Consider the following 19,089-nt stretch of genomic DNA (forward strand, 5'->3'; position numbering starts at 1 on the left):
TTGCCTGGCAAAGCAACAAAAGCTATTCTTATCTACTTCACCCAAAACTCTGTTTCTGATTTCTATTCAGCACAGGTGAACAGAGGCTGAGTTTCGGCAACAGTTGCTGCAGCTCTGCTTGATCTTGATCTTGATCTTGATGGCACCTAGGCAACTCAAGGGCCCCTCAGTTTAGGTGCGTAGGCCCTGCGTAGGGAGGTGGTGACTGTGGGGTTAAGGTGAGTAAGGGCAGCTGCTGGGAGTGGGGAGCCAGGTCTCTGCAGGTTTGAGTCTGGGAGAGGGGTGGGGCCTGTGCCCTGGCTACATTTTTTTCCCCTGGATCCTGTGCCTGATAACGTCCCTCACTGGGGGTCAGCCCTCTGCTCATGCCTTTGAGTGGATGGTGCCGGGGGCCTGGTCTGTAGATGAGACGGGGTGTCGAGGGAACTGCGGCTCTCCACCGCCCCACCCTACTCAGTGTGGCCCAAGGGGTGGGGGCGTGTGTTCCAGCTCAGGAGGCGCTGGGGGTGGGGCCCTCCTTCCCACTCCAGGCAAGGCCTAGCAGCTCACTCTCTGACCCCTGGAGCGAAAGGGGACAAGGGCCTGGTGGGCCTGGGGTCACCTGCAGGACCAAAGCACAGGACTGCAGCTGCTCACTTCTCAGAGGACACTTGCCCACTGCCCTGGCCCGTGCTCCTTGAGGAAGGGGAGGGGTCCGCAGGAGGAGCCTTGGAAGGAATTCCTAAGAACAAATTAAAGCAGGAACACAAGATCTATAAGAAGAAAATGGAAATAAAAATATACCAGAGTACTACACAACACTCTGTCAATGAAAAAAATTCATCAATAGTCAACCTAAGAAAGAAATGAAAGATTTTATTTGAGCCGAACTGAGGATTATAGCCCAGGAGACAGTCTGAGAGCACTCCGGAGAACTGCTGGAAGAGGTAAGGTGAGGAGGGCAGTGTTTGTGTGATTTTGGTTAAGGGGATACTAGCAATCCAGCTCACATCTCAGTGGAAGGTTGCTGCTGGCTATGAGGAACAGACATCTCAGTGCTTTTCTCAGTGTGGGAAGAAGATATAAGAATCCAGGTTCATAAAACTTCCCCCTGAAAATATCTAACTATCTGAAGGCCTGTTCTGCCACTTTTCCCAGAACACAGAGTGCCTCATCCTAATCTTTGCTTTCAATTCTCTTCAGGGTCTACTGTAGGTCAGTGACTGCAGTGGTTAATGACTTGATTCTTGGAGAGCAGGCTGGTGGGCAACATTCTTTATTTTATAATCCCTTCCCTTTCAGTCCTAATTTCAACCAAGGTTTGGGGGGCATTTCATGACCAATTTGTCCCACGGCCCTAGGAATGTTCATTCCCAGCTCAGTCAAGGATTTCATTGATAGGCCACTCAATGTGCTATTACTGGACTAGGCCCTGTTAACAGTAACTGAAAGCCTCTGGACTGCCTATCTCATTCGTCTGTTATAGGCCATGAAATGGTTCCCTCTTGTTGCTTCTTCACATACCTAGAGTTACACCATCACAGTCACTGATCTTATAGAACTACATATTTGGTCAGTCATTTCAAGTTGCCAAATCAAAACTAATTTTATCTGAGACTCAGTCATGCATTTGGTAATGCAAGAAACAATAATCTGGTAAAATAGATTAAAATGTAAGAAATATATCTAGTAACATTAATAAGGTCATAAATAAGTATTTAAGCTAAGAACTTCCATTAGGGGTGGCCTAGGTCGTCTGACCAGTCTATTCTGCACCAATTGCTATCTTTAAGGGAAATTACATACTGGCATTGTACATAAAGTTCACCAAAGATATATGCACATACAAGGCAAGTGGTGGGGGGTCATCATGACCCCTTACAGGACTGAGAAAGGAATGTTACCTTCTAAGGAGTTACATGGCTGGCACTAGGAGAAAAACTGATCTTTACAGTTAAGCAGGTATTTCTATCATTGGGGAGATCTAGTTAAAAATGCACATGGCAGGACTTCCTAGGTGGCGCAGTGGTTAAGAATCCACCTGCCAATGAAGGGGACACGGGTTTGAGCCCTGCTCTGGGAAGATTCCACATGCCATGGAGCAACTAAGCCCATGCGCCACAACTATTGAGCCTGTGCTCTAAAGCCCGTGAGCCAAAACTATTGAGCCCATATGCCACAACTATTGAAGCCCACGCGCCTGGGCACGTGCTCCACAACAAGAGAAGCCACTACAATGAGGAGCCTGCACACCACAATGAAGAGCAGGCCCCGCTCGCAGCAACTAGAGAAAGCCAGTATGCAGCAACGAAGATTCAATGCAGCCAATAAATAAATAAATTTATTTTTTTAAAAAATGCACATGGCAGCTGCTCAGTGCACATTAGAGGGGAGAGAAGGCCAAAGGGCAGAGAAAAAGTTTTATGTTTAAAAAAATTTTTTTTGGTCTTGTCTTAAAATCTGAATTTTTATTCCATCAACCTGAATAAATGCAGAGTAAGCACAGATCACAGTATTCTCTGGCAGGAGAGGACTCTAGCCAGTACTCTCCAAATGAGTCTCTAGATTCAGGGCAACCCCAGTCACAGTTCAAATGGGTTTGTATGTTGTCTGTTTTTTCAGAGCCTGATACTGAGCCTAAATCTCTGGACAACTGGAAATGTACAAGAATAACCTTGGCATGTTTGTAAATGAAGAAAAAGGAGGAGAGTTTGGCACATTAAATTCTTTAAAAGGTAATAAATCAATATGATATTGTTTCAATAATAAGAAAATATTTCAGTGCAATAGGGTCCAGTAACAAAGATTCTTGCAAAAATATGAAAAGTTCCTATCTATCAGTAAGAAGTTAATCCTCAGAAAAACGAGTCTTCACTCGTTTCTAGGGTTTAGAGGAATTCATGGAGGGAGAACACCATTCTCTTCCCTGTTCTTTCAGCACCCACCAGCAAACACAACAAATGTTTGTTAAATGAATGCTCATCCCCGGTAATCAGAGAAAAGCAAATTAAAGTAACTACATTAAATAGAGAAGGCATTCAATTGTATTGCTTAGTTCAGAATATAGAATTCAGGAACCTTAGATAAGAACACAATAACATTCAAAATTGATTCATGAGAACAATGTTAAAAAATAAACTGGGAAAATAAAAAAAAATAATAAAGTAACTACATTATTGCATTTTACTTATCAGATTGGAAATACGAAAAAAAAAAAAACAAAAAACCCCAAACCTGATAGTACCCTGTGTTGGCAAGAGCATGAGGAAATGAGTACTGTCGTGTGCTGATGGTGAGAGTGTGAACCGATAACAGTCTTTTGTGGTTTGTGATAGTACAAAACTGAAAATAGCACAAACGTACATTACTCAAGGCTCACTAAATAAACCAGGCTGCTTCCTGCTCCGAACAACCTAAGGAGAGGGTAAATCCACGTGACCGGAGTCCAGGACGCGTCATCGGGTGTGAACAGCCACAACTCACCAACTCTGCTACCACTTATATTTTTTAAAAGTGCGAGTCTGTACCGGAGTGTGCAACCAAGCTGTGAAAGGCTCAGGGCCGTCCCACCACGCTGTCACCGCCGGGCCTCCGAGGAGGGGTGGCGTTCGTTTACTACCTACTTTGGAGGCGAGCGTTCTCTTCTTTCTACTAAAACCTTCCTACACCCCACCCCCCCCACCCCGCCACATGCACGCACGCGCGCGCCCCCTGGTGGGAAGAGTGGGGAAGGAGAAAGAAAAGAAAGAACACGGGGCGGCGTGGCGGGCGGGGGTGGGGGGTGGGAGGCCGAAGAAGACAGGGAGAAACCCGGAAGAGAACGCAGACACCGCCCCCAGCCAAACAGGCGATCTCCCCAGTCGTATGCCCCGCAGGGCAGTCCCTCCCGCGGCTGCTAGGGGCCGCCCGCGCTCGCTCTCACACGAGGCCTTTCCTGCCTATGCTCTCCTCTGCCGCACCTTTGTGCACACGGTTCCTCAGCCTGTAGAGCTCTTGCCTCCCCTATCCCTTAGTTCTCAACTGACACCTTCCCTGACTCCATCCAGATCAAACCCTTTGGCGTGACGCCCCCTTCTAGCACCCCAGACCTCGCCTCCCTGTTAATAGAACTGCCCTTGTGATTCATGTCTGCCATCCTCCCAGGCTGTGGCTTCTTTAAGGGCGGCACAGCACCTGTCTTGCTCACCATTGCACCCCAGTGCCTAAGAAAATGCATGGTACCTGAACAGGTGTAGCACTCAGGAGCCACGGCCCATGCTGGAGGGAGGCAGGCCAGCGCACCGACACGATCGAGGCCGAGCAGAGGGAGTTTATTAGAGAGGCAGGGCGCAAACGCATATTTACACGGGCCGCGCGGGGACATTAAAAGCAGCAGAGGCGGGGACGGGAGGTTCCGGCAGCGGCTCAGACGAGTTCCACCTTGGCATTGGGGTACACCGCCACCACGTCGTAGCCCTCTGGCGGCTTGACGCGCGCCTTGGCGTGGCTTTCGCAGTAGAGCCGTTCGTCCAGAAAGAAGTAACCGCGCTGTTTAAGGTTCAGGCCGCAGTCGCTGCACATGAAGCACTCGGGGTGGTAGAGTTTGTCCCGCGCCTTGACGATGGTACCCCTGATGCGAGACCGGAGAGGAGAGCATCAGGGGCTGACAGATCCGAGGGCGCGCCCCTACTGAGGGCCCCGGGCGGGGTCAAGAGACCACTGGGGAAGGCAGGGAAGGTACTTACACGATGCCGTGGCCGCAGCGCGTGCACTCGGGCAGCCCCTGCAGGCCACTCAGCGGAGCGCCTAGCTTGCTGGCCGCGGGCTTGAGGTTCCGGGGGCCGCTAGGCCCGGGACGTTCCCCTGAAAGCCAGAGCGCGATTGGCAAGAGCCCGGGGCAGAGGTCAGAAAAGGGAAAAACTTTACTTCTGCGGAGTGTGTGGCTGGTCCCTGCTTCCGCAGCCGCCGGCACAGAGACTTGGGGAGGGGGTTGGAAGGGCGATAGGAGTGGGGTGGGAATCGGAAAACCGGGGCGGAGTGGGGGGGGGGGGCGGGGGGGAGAACGCGCTGAGGACACGGGAGAGGGGCTAGTGGCTGGGAGGTAGGACATGAGGTCACAAAGGCGTGGTTGGAGCGGGTTAGGGGGCCAGCGTTCGGTATCTCAGGGAGTGGGAAGGCAGGTGGGGTAGAGTCTTACCGCCCTCGCCGGCCTCTAGCATGCCCTGCAAGTAGCGAAAGGAGCCTGACTGCTTGGGCTCCGCAGCCGTGGGCTCGGTGGGCTCCCGAAGCATCCTGTACACCTCTGAGCCCAGGTCGACTCTGCAGTCGCGGCTCCGGGAAAGGCCTCTGGTTGGGTCAGTGCTGGGCGAAAGAGACGCATGGAAGGGACATGGTTGCAGTACCAGCCTTCACTCTGCCAGCTCAGCCGTCTGGAGAGGTTTCATGAGTCAGAATGCAATTAACTGAGACCCGAGGAGCAAGTGTTAAGGGTCAGGATGGGACATGGTATGAGATTTGAGGGATCAGGGATTAAGATGGGACCTGGGTATGGCATCAAAGCTTATGCCTCTGTACTACCTGTGAGGTGGAGACACATGCAGGGTGCCCATCTGGGCCAGTAAAGTAGCCTCACTGCTGCTGCCATTGTGAGGGACTGGGAAGCGAGGTGACTGCTGGTAAGGAGATCCCAGGCCTGGCCTGCCATCTTCTGGCCCAAGCCCGGTGGCTGAGGGCCGTCTGCTTGTCACTGGACTGCCATCCTAAGAGAGAGAGAGCCTGAGGCACTGGGAGACCATTTGGGGTAGGGCCTCTGGCCATTCCTTGTACACCCACCCCTGCCCTGCTATGCCATGCCTTCTTGGGTGTTAGCTGGCTACTCTTGCTCAGGCATCTCTGGGCTATGGTGCCCAGTCAGGGAAGGGGTCTGTGGGGAAAGGCTAAGCCTTGGGCCTGGTTCAACCCCTGCAGAAATGAGAAATGCTCATGGAAATTCAGACACAAAAACCTGAGTCCCTGAGACTCCACCTCAGCTCATGAGCCCTGTGGTGGTTCTGACTACCGGTGCCCATGAGGGATGGTGTTGGGGCAGAATCATCCCAAGTAGCTTTTTAAGGCCAACATGTCTGCTGCAGAGCGTGGGGCTTCCTTGCAGAGGTGGTCCTGGTGCCAAGTCTTCTTACCTGTCAGAATTGAGCTGAGTACTGGATGGGTCCATGGCTGGGAATGCAAAAAAGGAACTCCTTTTCTGCAGCTAGGAAGGGTCATCAATCATTGTGTCCCAAGACCCTTTGGTGGGAGCAGGCTGAGGTTTAAAGGTACCATTGTGAGGTCAGCCCCCTCCAGGCCTGTATTTTTGCCCCTATTTCCTGCTTCCGAGGCCAAAATAGGCAGCCTTCTGTAGACACAGCAGATTAGGGGCAAAGGCTGGGCCAGGGCTCAGAGCTCCCCACCCCACCACCCCACAGCCAGCCTGATGCCCATGGCTGAAACATTTGAGGAGGAATCCCCTGAAAATGCCCCCTCAGCCCATGAGAAGAGGGCAATATCTCTGTGGGCCTGGGTCTGAATGGGGACTGGGGATCTTTGTCCCTGCAAGAGTCCAGGGCCGTGTTGCCCCTAGCTTGCAAGCACACAGGCCTGCCCTCAGCAGCGTGATAACAGGCATGGACATTCTCACAAGTACATTTACAGACATACCCATGCACGAAGGCAACACACAGGCACCCGCCGGTCCACCTCCATACACCTAATCCCACAGACACAGTTCCATATACTCAGAGCCAGTGCTGGTCATGCTGGGGATGACCATGGTGACCTCCATGGCTGGGACACAGTTGGTGGCCAGAGCAGCCTGACTTTAGGGTGGGGCCCAAGAGCCCAGGCCATGAAGGTGTTCTCAGCCTCAGTCTGGGAAGTGACATGCAAATTGTTCCTCCACTCTACAGTGTGAACAGGGATGCTAGGTAGGGAGGAAAGGATGCCTACCCTAGGGAGAAAGAGCAAGCCTTGGACTCAGGCAGCCTCCAGCTGGGGCACAGTTGAGCCTGCAGAGCTTTGCCTGAGCTGCTGCTTTCTACAGGCTCTGAGTTGGGCAGGAGCGTGAGAAATGGGCAGACTAACAGCTGAGTGACTGAGTAGGGGTGGTGTCCCAGCTTCTCCCACCCCAACAGACAAAGGAGAGGGTCTCTCGCTGCCCAAGTGGGCCCCCATCAACAAGGCAACAGCAGCAGAAAAACCCTTATCCCCATTAGGTCCAAGAAAAGCCCCTGAGAAACCTGAGCACTCTCACATATGTGTCTGCAGGGCAGGCAGGCTGGGGTTGGCTTGGCCTCTAATGGGGACCAGATGGGCCATGGGCTGTGGGGGTAGGGCTGGGCCCCATACAAAGGAGGCTTCAACAGGAAGGGGGAGCTGGAGGGACCTGGATGAAGGAGGCCCTCACTCACCCGCTCCCAGCAGGGTGTGGGAGTTTACTGCAGGGTCATCAGAGCCATTGCCCCTCCCATGGCCACCCATGCAGCAGCCTCTCTAGGTCTGAACTCAGTGGTTAGGACACATATGGTGACCTCAGTGTTGGTTTGAGTCCCAGCTCTATCACTCACTCACTGAGCACGTTATATCACCTCTCTGAACCTCAGTTTCTTCATCTGTGAAATGGGGAACATGATGGTTTCTACATCATAAGTTCCTTGTGGGAATAAAATGAGACAGTTTCATACAAAGCACTTAGCATAGTGCCTGGCACACATCCATTGTTGGATGAATGGCTGTCATGGGCATTGCTGAGCTCCCATTCCTGGATTTCCCCCCTCCATGGTGTGCCTGGTATCATGTGCTGTCCATATCTGAGTACCTGCCAGCTGCTGATTTGGTTGTTGAGGCCTCAGTGGGTTAGTCAATAGCATGGGGTTAACTACAGGCTCACTTATCAGCTCCCACATGACTGCAGTCAGAATCTGGGACACTCAACTTGGACAGAGGTGGGCACTAAATCTAGGTGAGTAGGTGGCACCTCCCAGAGGCTGAGCTCTGGTCTGGAGAGGACAGGCTGAGTCCTGCGCTGCCTCCTGCACCTGCTTGCCTTGACCCATCACCTGGTTCTCAGCTCAAATGCCGCCCTCTCCAAGAAACCCTTCTTGATCACCACCCTTCCTCCACTCTGGGCTATGTTCCCACACGAGGCCTAAGAGAAGGAGTCTCCTATGACCGTATATGGAAGGTGGGCCTGAAGCCCCAGCTGGTGAGTGCCAGGGTACCTTGTGCTGTTCTTAGGGCCAGCTGTGGTTTTCCCCTCCTGTGATGGCTCCAGCTGGGCTCACCCCTCTCCCCCCTGCAGGCAGAGGGTGGGAGCAGTATGGGGACAATGGGCCCTGTGTCTGTGTTACTGAGGACATGGCCCTGCAGGGGCTGGGTGGGGGTGTTTCTGTCGCCACCCATGGAGCTCATGACCTTTTAAATACAAAAGGCGGGCAGCAGCTGAGGGGCTGCCCTGTTGCTTGTGGAAAATCCCCCTGCTTCAAGCCTAAGCCATCAGCAGCCTGGCCCTTGAGGAGGTCAGTGAGGGAAAGTGTGGGGACAAAGGGAGCTACTCTCCAGCCCCCAGCCCCCAGCCCCCCTGGCCCAGAGCCTCTCCTGGAAGACACAACAGACCTGAGCTTCACATTCCAAAGCTCAGACCCCGTTGTCCTACCCATCTTGGTGCTCACACATGAGAGCTGGGGCTCACACATGAGCTGGGAACCTGCACTATGCTGTTCCCATTTGTCTGGCTCATGTCAAGCCTGGCTGATTTGTCTATGCCCCCAAGCCCCCATCCCCATGTGTCCATGGGACTCCAGAGCAAGCTTCTGAGACCCAGGTGTGGCCATAAATCCCTGCAAGAACAGCTGAGGTCCTGGGTGGAGGACACTGAGAGCCTCTCTGTGCCCTCAGCCCTCACCTCTGCCCCCTGCCACCCCGGGACTTTTCTTTTCTCTGTGGTGCACAGTCTCACCTCTGGGCCTTTGTATGTGCTTCACTTTGTAGGTGGCACACTTCTCTCCATGCACCTTAGCCTGCCTTATTCTTCCTAGACCCTCAGGTCTTGGCTTGGATACTACCTCCTCCAGGGCGCCCTCTCTGACCCTTTGATTACTATACCTACTCTGCACTCCTTTGACCCCTGGCTTCCGCCATCCCAGAACTGCTAGGTGCCTCTCCCCTTCCAGAATGGGCTCTCCTTGCATACGGTAAGCATTTGGCCTCAGGGATGCCAACAAAAGCAAGGTAGGGAATAAATGTCAGAGAAAGGTGGGAACTAGGATAGGTGGTGAGGGAGAGACCATAGCAAATCATTCCCTCTGGTACAGCAAAGCCTCCGTGGAGAGAGTGGATCTGAGCAGGCCCAGGAGGCCATGTCCCATATGCTGGATTCTTGGCTCCATCACAGACCAGTCGAGTCTTCACCTTGTTCTGTATACCTCAGCCTTGCCCACTTGGCTACCCCTCAAGCCCAAGGCAAAATGAGGCCCTAAAGCAGCCTGGCCCCACCTCACACTCCTTGAGGACAGCACCATAGCTGTGACTCTGTCACACACAGAAAGGTGACTGAGCAGACAGGCCTGCAGCCTGAGGTCTGCTAGCTGCAATCACAGAATGACCAGGAGAAAACTTCAGTCTTGGATAAGGCAAGGCAGTGCCTTATATTCTAAGGTTGGCTCTGCCCAGATATATGCCCAACGCTAGGATTAGACAGCAGAGTACCCCACAGTCTGAGGTCACGCTACAGCCTATGGTTGTCCCCTACCTGTCCCCAAACCTGGTAACTTCCTCCTGATCTGGCATCACTGGGCAACAGAGTGAAACCCAGCTGGGTAGGTGGTAGCCCTGAGCTAAGGCCTGGCCCAGTCCCTGCCCACCATAGGCACTAATGTCCCAGAATCCAAGACTGCCTGGGGTACTGACAGAGCCTCCAGCAGGTACCCATCACCTGGGGAGCACCTGATGGGGCATGCACAGGGCCCAAAGAAGCCTTCTGCTTCAGTCTCTGGCCTGGGCATCTGAGAACCACAGTGAGGACATCCAATGCAGTTAAACCTGTGCACAAGGCCCGACCTCTCTGCCCTGGGCTTGCTCTGAGCCAGGCCAGGCCAGGCCAGGCCAGGCTAGGTGGTATCTGTACATACCTGGGCCTCGGGGTCAATGTGGATCCTGTGTGCCTGAGCCTTGCTGTCCTCTGGGGTACTGGGCCAGCTCCTGCCTTCAGGCCTGTGGCAAGAATTAGGATGGTCAGAAATCTCTGCTTACTAGCCCACCATGCCTGGGAACTAGGATCAAGAAGGGCTGGGCTCTGGGCCCAGGGCCACCCAGGCCCAGGCTTCATACCCTGCACAGATAAGGATACAACCCCAACTCTTTTCCCTGCACCAGAATGGTGGCCTTTGGGCAGGAAGACACAAGTCTAGCTCTGCCACCCACCTGGGGTGGGCTGTCACTTCTCCACCAGCTTGCTCCTTCCCACTCTGGTCTGGTTCCTAGAAAGGAAGCTCTGCAGCTTCCGCACTTTTCCGCCCTCTCTGTGGCTTACGGAAGCTCAGCATGAAGAGGGCAAAGCTCATGGCAGGGCAAGCCAGGCCTTACCCATTGATCAGCTAGGAGCCCCATCCCCTCATCCCTCTTCCATCCACAGCCTTTGACGGGGCCTGTGAGTCAGGCATCTGTGGGCTCTGGGGGAGGTGGAATGGAGGCTCTTAGGGGTGTACCTCCCCTGCTGCTGCCGCCGGCAGAGTCATCACCAATGTCTGCCCAGCCCAGATGGGAAACAGGCCATTAGGAAATTCCTGCTTCGCCATAGAAACCAAAAGCCAAACACCACTCAGGAGGGAGAAAAACATCATAAACCTGCCATAAGCAGGGCAGGCGGGGCAGAGAGGCTACAGGCCTGGGGCCCCATCCTGCCACTGAGTAGTCCTGTGAGAAGGGAAGCCAGGAGGGTGTGTGGACTCTGGATTGGCAGGTGGGTATGAGTGAGGCTGGTTACCCTGAAGGGGAGTAATGTCCCCATTCCACCTCACAGGGCCTCCTGGATCTTCTCAGGGGTTTCACCACTGAGCTAGCAGCTCAACCCTGGCCCTCTCCCCAACTCAGCAGAGGATTTAATAATCTGACTACACCTGTAGTCCACACTCACTCTGTTTTTCCTCACCATTGCCCATTCCTTGGTTCCCTGCAGGCTATGTCCCTCCGCCAAAGCCTTCCAGAGGCCTGTGGCACCAAGGCTCTGCTGTCCCATCCCATTCTGGCATCTGGCTCCAGCCCCCTCAGCCAGGCTCCCAAGTGACTGCTCTAACTCACAGCTTTAACTGTGGGCTCTATGCACTCAGAGCTCTGCTAGGATAAACCTAGGACATCTTGTGTGGCTATTCGGCCTTATACTTCCTTGAAGTCCTGCCAAGGAGAGAAGTACAAGCCTGAGGTCTGAAGATCAAAGGGTACAAAGTACCTAAAGCCATGAGAGTGGCCCAAGGCATCAGACTGGAATAAAAGGCTTATTTATGTGTCAACCTCCACCCCAGGTCTCCACACTTAGGCTGGGCAGGTAGCTCCATCTGCCATCTTTAAGCCCACCAAAGGGTGGGCTGTGCAAATCCATTTTGTATCTCATGTAATAGGTCACAGAGACCCTGCCAGAGGCCCCAGGGCTGGAGCTGATGCCAGGAAGGTCCTGGACCTACAGAACATGCCCAGCAATTGTGGATTAGCTTGGATTGCTGGATACCTGGCTTTGAGTTCTATACAAAGTAAGCATGGCAGGGAAGCTGGATCTTCACTTTTCATCCTGTGGAGAAGTCTGTGGAGGATTAAAGCCCTCCATACACAAGAGGACGGGTAGGGAAGCTGGCCTGGGTAGAGCTCTGGGAATGCTGGCACAGAGTAATTCCCTCCAACCAGCTCACCAGGCCAGTCTTCCACAGAGCCCATGTTGGGGGTAGCCTTTGGGGGCTCAGGCGTAAGTCCTGGCACAGCAGGCAGGATAGAGACCTGGGTCAGAGGCCTTGCAAGCAAAAAAGTGCCCAGGAGAAGAGATGTTATCTTAATCCCCCAGAATCTGCATGTGTGAGAATTGGGGATGGGGGCTGGGGGACAGGACCCCAGGTTTTCACCCTGACTGAGCAGACATTGTATGTCAACAACACTCAATTCCAGGTTCCCCATTTTAAAGTTGAAGAAGCTAAGGGCTCTGATATTAAATCACTAGCTGCAGGACAACACAGTTCTCAAGTGCAGAGCTGCGACGGGAACCCAGATCTGTGATAGGAGAGAATGTACTCTCACCGGCTCCATGGCCAGGCAGCATCTGGGGGCTGAAAATACCCAGAGTGGAACAGGTCAGTGGACCCCTGGCTCCATCCAAGCCTGGCTTGGAACAAATGACAAGGGAAGGAAGGAAGGAAGGGGGACCTCCACCCTGCCCCCACCCCGTCACCCCTCCCTGACACCATTCTCTCTGCGGGCCTCCTGAATCAGGCCGCCTGTAAGCCTCCCCTGCCCCTTGCCCCACTACTACCAGGGCTTCCCTTATTCAGCCACGTAGAGTCAAGGCCGGAGGTGAGTCAAGGCCCAGGAACCCAGCCAAGTAAGGTGGCCTCATAGGCCCCTCGAGGGCAGAGCAGTGCTGATATTTCAGCCAGCCTGTACCTCAATCTTGGAGAGGGTGGTGAATGTGATCTTGCTTTATGGAGAAGGAAACCCAGGCTCATAGAGGTCATCTGGTGAACCTAAGAGCCCACAGAGTCTGGAAGAGGGCCAGCTCTGCTGAACTGCCAGGCCAGGGCCTCGTCACTGTGGGCCAGGTGGACTGTACAAAGCCCTGGACTTGCAGCTGGACCCACTCAGCATGGAAAGCAGAGTCAGGGGTCCTGACTTCAACCCGGACCTGGGCCAGACACAAATGGGGCTACTTCAGGAGCCTACCCACCATGTTTAACGGCTCTGACTTGATGGATTACCCCCTGCCCTGCCGGCTCTAAGGCCTGGTTGGCCATGTTGTGGTTTGGAGAGGATTCGCCTACACACATCCACAGGGGGTCATGGAAAGTCCCTGTTAACAGTGAACGTGGCAGAGCTCAGCAGTTATGTCTGACTTCGCTGGATCCAGGCAAGACAGGGGAGGGAGACCCACTCAGCCAGGACCCAGCTGACTGCCATCAGCCTGAGCAAAGGTGGAGATGCCCCAGGTAGACCTTCCATCCTGGACCATGTACAGGGCATAGATGGGGCTCGGTGACCCCGCAGTTCTCCCCTTCCTGATGGGCAACATAGCACTACACAGTCCATGGCACCCAGATTTAAGCAGGGCAGAGGTTTGGGCCACAGTGGGGACAGCTGAGGCAGGGCAGCTGTGGGACTGGCAGAAGTGGTCAGCCGTCAAGCAGAAGGAATGGAGTCTTTGGGAATGAGAGAGAACTGAGATCAAATCTTGCTTCCATTGCTCTGCTGTGTGACTTGATGCACCCTCCAAACTTTCTAAGTCTCAGTTGTATCACTTGTAAAGTGGAGACTATATTAGATTTCATGCTATCAAGTTGGTTTGATGGTTAAGCAAGGTGATGGATGATAAAATTCTTTGAACTGGTCACCAAACTGATCACTCACGGGTGGGGAAAGGACTGAAATCACACATACCCCACCCCCCAGCGTGAGGCTACATGAGGTCTTATTTCAGCCCTGATTTTGGGCTGTCTACCCCCTGCCATAAGTCCCCCAGCCATAGGTTAAATGGGGGCTTCTTCCTTTGTTGAGCCACCCGCATCTCCAAACAGTGCCTGCCAAACCCCTGTGAAAGTGCTGCTCCTTAGGAGTGGGGTGCCAGGGAGGTGAAGCAGAGAGGCTATGTGAGGCCCAGCTCACGCAGGATGCTGGCTACCCAGAACTTATCTTCCCCTAATTCACCCCCATCATCCTGGTCCAGCCTGCCCTATGCGTACCTGCTCACAGAGAGTGTGAGGTGGTCATGGCAGCCCTTGATGCGGTTCTGCGCCTCCAGGTGTGTCATGAGCTCTGTGCTCTCACCATTGATGGCCTGGATCAGATCTCCAGGGCACAGGGCAGCCAGGGCAGCCTTGCTACCAGCATGGACCTGTGGATGGATAAACCAGATGGCTGGTCATTGGTCATCATGTGGTCATGCTGCAGGCTCTGCTCTAGACCCCTTCCAACCTCAGAACTGGGCCACTGCGGCCCTGCTGCCAATGTGACCTGTGGGTGGGCAAGCCACAAGACTGGCTGAGTTCCCACATGACCTTGTTGGAACCTCTGTTCTAAACACCCCCGACTCCAGCTCCTGGCGGTCTGAGGGAGTATGAGGGCATATGAGAGGGGCTTCCTCTGGGCTGGGACAAGTGGGATGTCACTCTTGCAGCCTGCATACATGCCTATGGACATGCAAGGGACACACAGGGATGTGTGCTTTTAAATAGATACAAAGCATGGACGTGTCACAAGTACCCTACATTGCCCCACCCAGCCAGACGACATAGTAGCCTCATGACCTGACATTCAAACCCTTAGTGACCTTGTTTCTTCTCATCCCCACCCCTCCACACTTATTTCCACCCACCCACACTCTGTCCAGACCATCTGAATGTCAAGGGGGTACTCATGGGCACCAAATAGCTCTCACCTCCATACCTGTAGAGATGTTGTTCCCTCTACCTGGAACATGCTTTTCTTTGACCCAAAACCTTAATTACCAGCTTACTCCTCCTCATCCTTCAGGTCTCAGGCTCTCAACAGAGGCCATTTCCTCTGGGAGCCTCTCCTCTGGAGTCCCACAGTACCCTGTGTGCACCCTTACTACTTAGCTCCCCTAACCGTGTTAGTGCCTCATTCTGTGTTGTTGCCTCCCCAAGCAAGTCAAGGGCCATCTACTTCTAGCTGCCAGCCTGCACTCCTGGGTCACAGTTTCATCTCCCTTGCCTCTAGAGGACAGGCACTCAGGCGACCCCAGTGCCACTGCTGACCCCAGAGGGTCAAGCAATATCCACATCTGGAGCCTCCTACAATGCTGGTCCCTTGACATGGGTCCCATGAGGTTGGGGATAAGCTCAGGCGAGGCCTGAGTAAGCAGCCTGGGGGAGATTCAGGCAACAGGCCATCCTTTACCCTGTCCCTGGTCCCAGCACAGCCTTTGGAAAGAGACTTTAGGGACCCTCATTCTTCCCGGCCTCTCCAGTGGTGCCCAGCTGTGGGTCAAGAGCTGTCAGTGACACTGTCCCTGTGGGGGTGGGAGCCCCTGGAAGCCTGGCTAGGCTCAGCTTAGCCAGTTCTCTGTAGTGAGTAGACAAAACTTAGGTGCTGTCAGCTCCTTGGCTGGAGTCCTGGTGTGGGCACTGCCAAGCAGACCTGCCCTGAAATAGGCTGCCCCAAGGAGTGTTCTTCTGGAGCATGATACCCTCAGCCAACCAGCTCACCATGAATGTTCCCTTGTAGGGCATGGGTACCTACACAGGCCTGCCTTCCCAGGGGAGGCACCTACTTGGCACCATCACACCCTCCCCCCAAAGCCCTGCTCCAAGCACCCCCCCCCCCCTTCATGGATACCTACTCTGTGACACGGCCTGGGCTCAGTGCTTTAGCCATAACTAGCTCATGGCAACCTCTCAACCACCTGAGGAGACAGAGGCTGTTCTCATCTCTATTTACAGATGACGAAAGAGAAGCTTTGGGCATGGGGCACCTTGCCCCAGTCCCCATGCTGGAGAGGAGTCTTCTTCTTCAGGGGGGTGGCTAGCTGCAGGATGACTCAGCCAGCACAAGGGGTGCATTCAGGCCCCTGTGGGTGGAGGAAGTTCTCAAAAGCGCAGGGGTGGCTGGGACTCTGCCAGCTCCGCTAGCTCGCGAGTTCTGGTCAGAGAGGGCGTGAGGCCAGGAAACCGTGACTCTCCCAACTGCCCTTGCATGCATTATCTCATTAGTCCTCAAGGCAAGCCTATTTCCTAGATGAGGAAACCAAGGTCCAGAGAAGCACAGGACCCTCAACTGATAAACAGCAGAGTTAGGAGTTCAATCCAGGCCAATTGATTCCAAATCCTATGCTCTTAACCACAGTGTGCTGTTTTACAAAAGGGGAGTGAGGGGAGAGAGAGTGTTCCGAGTAGAAGGATCAACATGTATAACGGCTCATCTGGGAGTGAGAATAAAAGCAGGCTCTTGTGGCCAAAAATATCATTGGTGAGGAGACAGTGGAAGAGATGAAACCAGAGAAAAAGCAGGGACCAGACCTATAGGCCTTGTAGGCCCAGGTGAAAAGCTGGCATTTCTCCTGGGTGATTGAGAACCATAGGTAATTCTAAACAGGGAAATCACAGGACAGAGTTGAATTCAGGCTGATCCTTCTGACTGCTGAGTGCAGGATAAACAGAAGGAAGAGAGAGGAGAGCAGTGAGGTCAGCTGGGAGGCTGGGGCATGAACCAGCCGCCTCACCTATAGCAGCTACATTTAAAGCCCCTGTGTCACTCTACCTGGCCTAGACGCAAAAAGCCCCTACAGGGAGTTGGGCGTACAGTTGGTGGTGTTCATTCCAGGCACTAGTTTCTAGGGAACTGGTAGCAATATCTATCAGGATGCCAAGGCCAGCAGTCGCTATAGTGTGTGAGGAAGGAGCTCTGGACAATGTTTTGGGAGGCTCCCCAAGGCTTTGTGGGCTGAGGTTGCACAGTCCCAGATCTGCCAGGCAGCCAGCCTCCTCTTTGTCTGAGTGTGGCTGCCTCCATTGGGTGGGGGAGGCCCTGCAAGCATGGGAGGGGTTGGGTCTTGAACCCCCTTGGTGAGGACACTCCCACATATTGTCAGTGTCTGTAGACCTGCCCTTGAGGTACCTGCTGAGCAAGCTGTGGCCTGTGCCTCCTCAGCCCTGTAAATCTCCCCAGATCCCACCCAAACCCAGGCTCAGCCATCCTGGCTCTTCAGGCCTGAGCTGCTGCTGCATGACTTTGGGGGACGGCGGGGGGGGGGGGGGGAGGTTCTTCCTGGCAGACCCTTTCCAGCCTGTCTGCCTGCCAGGGGCCTGCATCCTGATCAGCTCCAAACAAGGCCGCCACTGCTGCCGCCACTGTGACGTGTGGAGGCCTTTCCTCAGCGGGCAGGCAGCCGCGTGGGCAACAGATGTCTCTGCTCCCTGCCTCCTGCGGCCGTCAGCCGCCGCCACTGAGCCTGTCAGCAGCCTCACGCCCAGGGTGCCTGGCCAGCCGGCTGGCCTAGCACCCCCACTAGCCTGCCTCAGTGGACACACAGCATGACACTCACAAGCAGACACAGATGTTCTCTCTCTTTCTCTCTCTCACACACACCCCCACATGCACCCAGCAGGGCTCTCTCAAGGAAGTGGGAGAGGGAAGGCTCCCAGATGTGTTGAAGGCCCACCTCACTCAGCCCCATGGACCTGGTGGCTGTGGGGTGAGGGCAGACATGGGAATCTTCCCAGGACAACTGGGCCTGCCTGTCACCTTGGCCCCAGAAACAGGATTCCATGATTCCATGCTCCATCAGGTGCCCACACCCTCGCAAGAACTGGAAAGAAGTCTCTGAAAGCCCAGCCAGCTTGGTCCAGCCCCCATGGTGAGAGATGGCGGAAGGGTTGGGGAAGGTGTTCTCAGTTCCCCTGATACAGGGCGCCGAAGACCAGGGCAGCCTGTGTGGAGTCAAGGAATGGCTCCAGGTCTCCTCCTCTCTTCCCTTCAGACTGGGAGCCCCCAAGGGCAGAGCCTGAGCTCCCTACTCTTCTGTTCCCTAGGCTGGGACCCCCAGGGGCAGAGTCTGAGTCCCCTCTTCTGGCCCTTTAAATATGGGACCCCAAGGCTGGGCCAGGATCCTGTCTTTCCCAGTTTGGGCACTCCCTTTGACAGGGCCCGAGTCATCTCCTCTGCTCCTCTGTCCTCATATTAGCCACCACTCAGGGCTCTGCCCCCTCCTCCTCCTCCTCTAAACCTGGGGCAGTGCATGCCGTGGAAACCTGAGGAAATGGGCTGAGGTTACCCTGGCCCCCGGCCTTGTGCGTTTTGTGGGCAGGGGGTCTCAGCTGCATAGTCAAGTCTCCCTTTCCCCTGGAAGCCAAAAATTCCTCCTGGTCACCTCCCCTTAGGACAACTGAGGTCACGGATGGGAGACTGACCAAAACCAGAGTGGAGACGTGGATGGATCTTTCCTTCTTCAGTTTCAGAGAGCACCCCAGACCTCCCTGGGGTCACCAGGCTCTGCTGGCAGGGACCCTTGATAAGGGAAGGGGTCTCCCAGGCATTTTGCTGGAAATCTTCAGGCTGGGTTCAGTCTAAGCAGCATTTCTGGGCCTCGGCAGATCAGTCCAGATACTTGGCCAATGACTTCGGTCCTTCCCTGGCCTGCAGTAGGTCCCCCCAAATGAGGCCAGCAGGGTGGCTGATTTGTGAACTCTTGGGGGGATCCTCCAAGGGATTGGGCAGGCAGGCCCAGCGGGAGGGGGAGGGGGTTGGGGGTGGCGCTGCCCAGCCTCGAAGCCTCCTCTACAGCCTGTGGGTCACCCAGGCCAACCCTTGGCCTTCAAGCCTCCAGGACGTCGGGGATCCGCGTCTCGGGTGGACCGCAAGGGCTGGGTCTCATATTCAGGACCTCCCCGCCGCCCTGTGGCCGCTGGACTCACCCGCGAGATGGTGAGGGGTACGCTGAAGTCTCGGCCGCCCACCAGGCGGAAGCCCCAGGGCGAAGGGCCGCGCAGGGTCACAGAATGGGGCATCGCGAGCCGAAGCCGCAGCCGGAGCTCCAGCCGGACACTGAGGAGCCGCCGCCGCTGCCGCCGCCGCCGCCGCCGCCGCCTGGACGCCGCGCCCCGCCCCCGGCCCGCCCGCCCCCGTACCCCCCTCCGTCAGGCTCCCGCCCCTGCTCCCCGCGCGCCGGGATTGGCCCCGCGGCAGACCCGACCCTCCCACTTCAGGGGGCTCTAAGGACCCGCCCCCCAGCCCCGGCTGCCTGCAGCCTGGCACCCCCACCAGGTTCTCAGAGACCCAGGACTGGGACGGCCCCGACGTCCGAGATCCGGCCCCGGCCTCTGCTCTGCGGGCTGCGGACCTGAGCCCGGCTGCGGAAGCTCAAGCCTGGCCCTTTGAAGTCGTTTCTGCGGG

General features: G+C 55.0%; 1 protein-coding gene across 2 annotated transcripts; it reads right to left on the bottom strand.

Annotated features, from left to right (window-relative positions):
* Positions 1-4,271: 4,271 nt before the first annotated feature.
* On the bottom strand, positions 4,272-18,795 carry PDLIM4 (PDZ and LIM domain 4). Of its 2 annotated transcripts, XM_057735575.1 has the most exons (7): positions 18,612-18,795; positions 13,923-14,074; positions 10,122-10,203; positions 5,536-5,717; positions 5,156-5,319; positions 4,704-4,821; positions 4,272-4,588 (listed from the first exon to the last, which is right to left on the bottom strand). In XM_057735575.1, exons 1-7 carry the CDS (start codon positions 18,702-18,704, stop codon positions 4,384-4,386), a joined length of 996 nt encoding a protein of 331 aa, XP_057591558.1. In that variant the 5' UTR covers positions 18,705-18,795; the 3' UTR covers positions 4,272-4,383. The 2 variants fall into 2 exon arrangements, with proteins under 2 accessions (XP_057591558.1, XP_057591568.1); XM_057735585.1 differs by lacking the exon at positions 4,704-4,821 and having other exon boundaries at positions 4,376-4,588.
* Positions 18,796-19,089: the final 294 nt, after the last annotated feature.

Source organism: Hippopotamus amphibius, chromosome 1, assembly GCF_030028045.1.
Source record: "Hippopotamus amphibius kiboko isolate mHipAmp2 chromosome 1, mHipAmp2.hap2, whole genome shotgun sequence".
Classification (NCBI taxonomy): Eukaryota; Metazoa; Chordata; class Mammalia; order Artiodactyla; family Hippopotamidae; genus Hippopotamus; species Hippopotamus amphibius.

What these genes read in the sequence shown, in the direction of transcription:
- PDLIM4 (XM_057735575.1), bottom strand. Translation starts at nt 18,704, where the DNA reads ATGCCCCATTCTGTGACCCTGCGCGGCCCTTCGCCCTGGGGCTTCCGC. An exon ending in CATGTGTCTCCACCTCACAG is followed by an intron (nt 5,320 to 5,535) that starts GTAGTACAGAGG and finishes TCTTTCGCCCAG; the next exon opens with CACTGACCCAACCAGAGGCC. An exon ending in GCTAGAGGCCGGCGAGGGCG is followed by an intron (nt 4,822 to 5,155) that starts GTAAGACTCTAC and finishes TCTGGCTTTCAG; the next exon opens with GGGAACGTCCCGGGCCTAGC.